The sequence below is a fragment of the Pomacea canaliculata genome, linkage group LG8, assembly GCF_003073045.1.
Source record: "Pomacea canaliculata isolate SZHN2017 linkage group LG8, ASM307304v1, whole genome shotgun sequence".
NCBI lineage: Eukaryota > Metazoa > Mollusca > Gastropoda > Architaenioglossa > Ampullariidae > Pomacea > Pomacea canaliculata.
This window is the reverse complement of record NC_037597.1, coordinates 3842789-3850846: the sequence shown is the minus strand read 5'-3', so window position 1 is coordinate 3850846 and position 8058 is coordinate 3842789. Positions and strand designations below refer to the sequence as shown.

Below are 8058 nucleotides of genomic sequence, written 5' to 3'. Positions count from 1 at the left end.
ATAATCATAGTTTCAGACCACCCATACCCCACCCCAAAAAACACTTATTTGAGTAATTTGTCGCAACAACTAGTTAAGAAGTTTTTTTAATGTGACCCTTAGGTAAACAACGTAGGCTAGGTGTTAAACAAAGGACGCAAGTAGTAACGAACGATAACTTCCTATGTGAGTCATCTCCCTTGGCTTAATGTCGGTCGTAAGTAAAGTGTGGTGTGATCACGTGACCAGTCACCTGACAAGCTAGGGCTGCATGCTTCCAATAAAAGGTTTGTTCGTAAGATTTGTCCACGAACTAATATCTCGTCCGTGATCAGTATCAACAGTAGTATCAACAGTAGTATATTAACAGTAGTATCAACAGTAGTTACAAGAGAATGTCGGGGTACATTGTAGTCCTCTGCATCATAGCAACGGCGTTTGTGGCTGTCTACGGCGACGAGCTCCAGCTTTGTCCACTGAAATACGAAGACTGCGGTGAGTTCCAAACTCTTTTAATTTTCCCAAGTACTGGTGCTTTCAAAATATAGTAGTAGGAACTTCTGATTGCCTAGGCTCATGGTCTTTTAATGTTTTCTCATTACGACTACTGTACATAAACTGTACTTTCTAGTACTGAATAATGTTTCCTGATACGCACTTAGTTTACAGATTCAATTAAAGTTTCACTAAATCGTGACACCACTCAGTTTTCAGAGGGCTCGAAATTTCCCTCCTTCCTTCCATTTGAATTTATTTACTTCAGACGGAAGATAAAAGTAAACTAAAACGGTTTCCACGTGTTTTATTTGCTGGTTCACTTGCGATTATTTACTTGTGTGAAATGGTTACGGTAATGGTGCAGTTCTTTTGGTGAGCGATAGTTTGATAGTAGACTTTTCGTGGTTTGGTTTATATGGGTGTGAACGGACGGTGATTGACTCATCTGACCCACTGGTGAAGGAAACTCACAAGTTGGGTATTTACACCGAGATTCCTGAGAGGGGATATTGGTATTGGTAGTTTAGTTTTAATCAGCATTTAACATTTTTTTAACGGAAAGCCAAAGTCGATAGTATCCAATATGTGCTTTTACAATCCCATGCTAATAAAATCCCTGTTTAACAAACATTATTACACTTAAAGGGATTGTAAAGGAAAAATTAAACTGCTTAGAATCTCGTAAAGAGTAGGATCCACTTGAATCTTGTCTATTTTCGTGTCTGTTCATATGTAAAAAGTTGAAGGTTTTGTGGCAGGTTGTGTTTAATAAGAGAAATTACACGGGACTCTTTCGTTTACTTAGACGAAGTCTCGTTCTCCGTCACGTGACCTTATGACATATGACCAAGACTGCTTTCCAAGTGAGACAGACTGTTTTTATAATTTTTAAAACTGTGCTTTGAAAAGCTCACTTTAACACCTAAATTAACTCAAGAGACACCACCGACCACGAGTTCGAATCCTAGCAACGATCACCGACACGCAGGTTCGTCTGCTTGACCATCTCGGGAAGATATCGTGGTTACTCGGCGGAAGGACACAATGGTTGATTTCACTGGATTATTTCGATTTTTATAAACATCGACAACCGAAATAGTGCTAATAAGTGGTAATTAAGTGAGAACCAAATCATTTATTTCTCCTGTATTGCTCTCGTGCTCTGTAATTGTAACTAAATATATTTTGAAACGTTTTGACCGCAGCCACAGCCTTATCACAAGCCTTCAGTATCCCTTTAACAAAATAGTAATACTATTTTGTTTAAATAATAATGTAAAATCAGTTCAACAGATGTTTAGTTAAAAATATTGAGGTAAAAGCTTATAACTTTGGAATACTTGCACATATTTTAATCAAAATAATTGGATGTTTTGGTCTTTCTATTGTTCTGAAATTCTACATTTGTGACCCAACACAGTGATTACCTAATCATTATTTTTGGTAAATGTTTATTCAAAATTTTATTTCAGGATCAGGGCTTAGCAGAGTACTAGATGCACACTACAGTGGAACTGAGTGTCCGTCTGAAGGAGATCCAGCTGAGCTCCCTAAAGGCAGTACTGTCCAGTTGTTTGTGGATTTTATACCCAGTAAGTTTCCTGTGAAAACACTTTTCGAAGAAGACAATTCTTCATTGGTTTAGTGTATATTATCTTTGGTGTGTTTGACTGTGGCCTTCTCAATTTGGTGGAGCCTCCCAACTATCCACCCAACAGAAAGGAGTACATAAGATATCAGGGAAGTAACATTTTTGTATAAAGCTGCACCAGGTTCTCAACAATAATTATATTTAGCATATCGAAAAGTATCAGAACAGATATTTGTTAGCATTAACTGTAATATTATAATAATAAAAACTCAGTTAAATAGCGACAGACTCTAAGTGCTTTACATGCAAGTACACCAGTTTAGGACAGGCATCAAATGCACCTGCATAAGCATGCATACATAGAAACATACAGACACAATGCATGGCAAAATATAAAAAAGTAGATCAAGAGAGTTCTTTACCCACCATCAAAGATAGGCTCAAAGTGCCTTACTGAACAAAAACAAAATGTAGCAGCAATAGTGATCATATAGATAAGTCTTCCATAAAATAGTTTCATCTTTGCATTATCTGCCATTGTCTTCACTGGCTTGTTACTAAGGGATAGTTCATAATTTACTTTTTTGCAGATGTGTCAACTGTCTCACTCAAAGCATCAGTTCAAGCCTGTTTTGGCTCACATTGTATGCCTTTTCCTGGTGCCCCTACTGATGCTTGTCAAGGTGCAAACATTACCTGTCCAGTGAAGAGTGGTGTGCAGTACACATATGCACCAGTCTTACCAATCCAGTATGTTTATCCTTCGGTAAGTAAACACATCACCAGTCCAAGAAAAATGTTTGCTAATAATAACAATTACTTTGAGAGCAGAGTCAGTATTTGTTGAAATAATTTTTGATGCTTTATTAAGCAGATTTGTAGAATACGGGTATGCTAGAAACACATTTCTTGAAAATACTGTAAAATATTTGTTGGTTATTGCATCAAGCTTGTAATAAGTAAACATTAATTGTTGATATCTTTTGTGGTACGACTGGACTGGTACACTCCTGAAATAAAACGACATATGACATTTATGTTCATTTAAAATTAAATGTAGTGCGAATCGTAGGATGGTATGTTGTGAAGTGTTTAAAAATACACGGGCCAATCTTTTATGAATACTTTATCTCATCATGCTGACTGGGTATCTTACAGCGCTTATAAAATCTTTATACATATGTCAGCTGGTCTATTAAAATATAAAGCTCTCAAGTTGTTCATGTGGCTGATTTGATTTTGATGTTTCAGATGTCTATTTTTTTGAAGTGGCAACTACAGGGTATGTTTCAAAACGACATTGTGTGCATAAGGTTCCCTGTTAAAATCGAATAAAACATCCATGATTCCTCATCTTTCCAGATTTTTGAAATAAATTATGATTGTCAGTAAAATTTGCACACACCTGCTCACCCAAGACATTTCTCTCCATTTTTTAAAAAACACTTGTATTTGAGAGACATAGGAAAAATAGTTTTCACTTCACCTTTTTTGAGAAAATTGATGGAACGCAAAAGGAAATTTTTGCAGACATGTCTTGCATCATATTGGGTGAGCAGTGGGACGGGTGTGTGTTGAATTTTCTGTGCACTTAATTGCTATAACAAGAAGGAAACTATGACATATTCTTTTGAGTGCCATTTCATTTCATTCAAAGAAATTTCAAGAAATCCTAGGCATGATCGAAAGATAATTTCGACTGTAACTTTGTAGATGTTGGATGCTACATTGTGAATGTTCTGACATTTGCTTAAGTTACAGAATTATTTTCAGTTATGCTGCTTCCTTTGTAATTGTTATAATTAGAAGAAAATTTATTGTTCTGCTTCATTATGAAAAGAATAAAGAAGGAATAAATGCCCTTGTGCTGACAATGTTTCTTTCTAAATTTTATTTGTGTGGATAACATGGATTATTTGTAAAGCAACATTCTCAATAATTGTCTACTATGGTCTTCTCATTAAGCAAATAAGCCTTGAGGTCAAAAAAGTTTGTAAGATGTCATACCAAAAAGTACTTAACAGTGAAGGGGAATGAAATAAGTAAAACTTCATAGTTACATCAACATGACATAATGAGACGAAATGAACTTGAGTCCAGGAGCTGCGTGTAGCGTCGTGGGTCGATAACTCTTGCTCATTACCTAACAAGTTTCTTTCATCGATCATGGAGATGTCGGGCAAGCCTGGAGGAACACGAAGCAGATAATGGAGCAAGATTCATCACCAGAGTGACCGAGTTATGGACAATCAGATAACCAGCTATTGAAGGGTGTTTAGCGGGACAAGGGGAACAGGATATCGAACTGAGTCCCGCGTTCCGTATGAATGTGAGGACCATGCTAATGGAGTGTATTTCATATTCATTAAAGTATAAATTAAAATACACATGGTAAGGATCACCAGGACACCCAATTAGCTTTAAGCTGTTGAAGAACTTGAACTTCGCCTCAGCTAACAAGATGGCGTCTCATATAGTCTCGGCTATATTTTACGGCTTACTTCTGAGTCTCGGGAAGCAAACACTATGAACTGAACTCATTTACCCGTCAAAGTTCAAAGAGCAAGAGCTTAGTCAGACTTAAAGGGATTGTAAAGACAAAATAAAACTGCTTAGAATCGCGTAAAGAGTAAGATCAATTTGAATCTCGTCTATTTATATGTGTGTTCATGTGGAAAACTTTGAAGGTTTTTAGTAGAATGTTGTGATTAATAAGAGAAATTACACGGGACTCTTATTTTGCTTCCACGAAGTGCGTCATAGAATAAACAGACGTCAAATCTTCACAATGATGCAGATACAGACACTTTCTGTCAGAGACTGACGTCACAAGAAGACTCCTCTGCTTGACCATCTCGGGAAGCTATCGTGGTTACTCGGCCGAAGGACACAACGGTCGATTTCATAAGATAAGATAAGATAAGATAAGATAAGATAAGATAAGATAAGATAAGATAAGACTTTATTAATCCCTAGAGGGCAATTCAGTTGCAGCTCGATTATATATATATATCAACCCACAGGCAGTCGTGTTGCAGTCAATCATACCAGCTCGATTAAAGTCATACATGATCGCATGCACATCACATTCATAATCCATTTCAAAAAGTCTGACGGCTGAAGCAACAAAAGACAGCCGCAGTCGGTTTGTCCTGCAGGCAGCATACTATATCGGCGACCTGATGGAACTGGACAAGTTCACCCGACAGAGCATGCCTGTCATCACGAAGGATGGCAGACACCTTCAGAAGAGTCCTCCTGTTATACAGATCCTGAAGAGAACTCTGGGTGGATCCAACGACTTTGGAGCAGGTGGATACCACCCGATGTAGGCTGCTCTGTCCTTCACCGATAAACTATTATAGAAACAGATGAACGAGAAGGACAGCACGCTCTCAATATGTGATCTGTAGAAAGCTGAAAAATTGGGGGAGAGACAGAGAAAGACCTCAGCTTCCGTAGGAGGAAGATACGTTGTTGAGCCTTCTTCACGACAGATTGAGTGTTGACATCCCAGCAAAGTCGCCTATCGAAGATGTGCCCAGGTATTTAAAAGCAGAAACAATTTCCACCTCCTTGTCATGGATGACACAGACGGGACACGGTGGAGAATTCCGACGGAAATCAAAGACAATCTCCTTCGTCTTACTCACATTAAGTTCTAGAAAGTTGTCATCGCACCAAACAATGAATTCTTCCAAAGCATCACCGTGAGTGTACACCGGCCCGCTAAGGAGAGACAGCAGTGCAGTGTCATCAGAGAATTTGACAAGATAGTGACCCTCATGACTACTGCGACAACTGTTGGTATACAGGATAAAACAGAAAGCGGGGATAGAAACAGCCCTGAGGTGAGCCGTGCATGTGGTGGTTGTCGGAAAAAGTGCCATTGACAAGAACTCGTTGCTGCCTGTCGACCAAAAAGTGAATTATCCATGACACTAGCTGATGATCAAGGGAAAACTCGTCGAGGAGTCTTCGAGCTAGGATATGTGGCTGGATAGTGTTAAAGGCCGAAGAGAAATCAGCGAATAATAGTCGAGGATGGGCTTGAGGATTCTCCAGGTGTTTGATTACAGTGATTTCACTGGATTTTTCGATTTTTATAAACATCGGCAACCAAAATAGTGCTAATAAGTGGTAATTAAGTGAGAAACGAATCATTTATTTCTCCTGTATTGCTCTCGTGCTCTGTAATTGTAACTAAATATAGTTTTGAAACGTTTGACCGTCGCCAGAGCCTTATCACAAGCCTTGAGTAGGCCTTTAATTATGGGTTCTGGTATATAGGCTGCAGTGAGCGAAACCGGAAACTAGGAAACAACACAACAAAAACCACTTAGTGTACAAATACTGTGTGTGTGTGTGTGCACGAGAGAGAGAGAGAAAAAAAATATCGAAAGTAAAATTTATTTCCTGTACAATTACATATTTAACGCCTGGGATGGTTTATATACCTATATAAGTGTCTTTTTTCTTTCTCAATCATCGTTAGCTCCCCGTATACTTGCACCATAGTGGAAATCTGCTCAAGCAGAGTTAAAAGTTGTACACGAACAGACGATCATAATAAGACAAAGACATCATTCAAGCAGCCAAGCTAGTTATCAGCACTTAGACCACTAACCTGTAATTAACTCTTTCGACACCTGCAGGCTTTTCATGAAATATTGTACTCTCAGGTGGTGGAGTCAAGTTCGCTGAGACAGATTGACTAGAAGTCTCAGATATACGCCATGTATTACTTCAAACAAAATAATACAAATGTGATTTCCTTTATAGAGAAGGCGAGCTGTTACAAGCTATGATGATCTCAGAAACAACTATAGCAAAGCAAGATTCCGAGTACAGTTTATGCTCAACATAACTAACATCTGACGCCTGTGACATCCTGCACAGCTACCCCCAAAACATGTTTCGTTCAAACATTAACTCGAGGGGTAGGGCGGGGAGACAAAGATTGTGACAAACATTAAAATCCGAGATTATTCCTCTTGCCCATTTCCATTAAGTATTTACTCAGCATTCACATTTTATTGATGTGGGTCTTCGCGGCACGTTACAAGCTTGCAAGCATCATCACCAATATGTTATGTCCTCATCTTCAATGACTCCATGCGAAGGGTAACCTATTGATGTATTGACTTTCAGGGCGTTGCATCCATGACTATGGTGTGACATGCGTGCTCGCGTGTTGGAGCCTTCTGCACGACCATCAACATCAACTCGAGAAATCCGTTCAATGTTGCTTCCTTATGCAAGCTTTACAGCCCCGAACTTGTGGTGGGAAGCAGGCGGTAGTTATGTGAAGCAAGGATGAGTCGTTGCCCTGTGGGACAACATGAGGAGATTAAGGACAAACATATTATTTTCCAGACTCCTAAAGCTGTAGTTATAAAGCGGTGACAAACTTAACTCGGACAGGCCTCCATACAATTCATCGAGTGTCGTATCCCAGACACACCCACCGAGAGAGAGAGAGAGGAGGAGAAGGTCGTTAGAGAGAAAGCTGTTGACTAATTAATCGAGTGACCCAACAGCAGTAAAACAAAGGTCGTAAAGGTGCGAACCATTGAGTAAAACGGTCTGCCAGCGACATATGTTGATAAACTTTATTTCCACTCTAAAATTCTACCTCCGCCTGCACTTTGTGGGGTGAGTTGTGACACCGGCTCAGCCCGTTAGTTAGCATTCATCTTAACTAACCAAGTCAGCGGTTTGATTGAAATTCCTGCATGAAGTAGGGGAGCGAGGAACTTTGAGAGAATAAGGGTCTGCTAGTCTCCAGCCTCCAGGTGGCGTAGTCCTACCAGTGTACTTATTTAGGGAATCATTTCGTAGTATCGTCGGTCACCAAATCTCACACAAGAGAGAGAGATAGAGAATATGCATATATAAATGCTTTTGCGTGTACATGTGAAGAAAAAATGTGTAAAATCTGGATGTATTGTATGATTTGTGAAACTATCTGAGGAAAATGAACTGAAGCA

General features: G+C 39.1%; 1 protein-coding gene across 1 annotated transcript; it reads left to right on the top strand.

The window, feature by feature from the left end:
• Positions 1–206: 206 nt before the first annotated feature.
• Positions 207–3403, top strand: LOC112570304 (ecdysteroid-regulated 16 kDa protein-like). Its single transcript, XM_025248687.1, has 4 exons — positions 207–474; positions 1950–2069; positions 2659–2834; positions 3320–3403. The coding sequence occupies exons 1-4, from the start codon at positions 375–377 to the stop codon at positions 3401–3403; spliced, it is 480 nt and encodes a 159-aa protein (XP_025104472.1). The 5' UTR covers positions 207–374.
• Positions 3404–8058: the final 4655 nt, after the last annotated feature.

What these genes read in the sequence shown, in the direction of transcription:
- LOC112570304 (XM_025248687.1), top strand. Translation starts at nt 375, where the DNA reads ATGTCGGGGTACATTGTAGTCCTCTGCATCATAGCAACGGCGTTTGTG. An exon ending in ACTGAAATACGAAGACTGCG is followed by an intron (nt 475 to 1,949) that starts GTGAGTTCCAAA and finishes ATTTTATTTCAG; the next exon opens with GATCAGGGCTTAGCAGAGTA. An exon ending in TCCAGTATGTTTATCCTTCG is followed by an intron (nt 2,835 to 3,319) that starts GTAAGTAAACAC and finishes TTGATGTTTCAG; the next exon opens with ATGTCTATTTTTTTGAAGTG.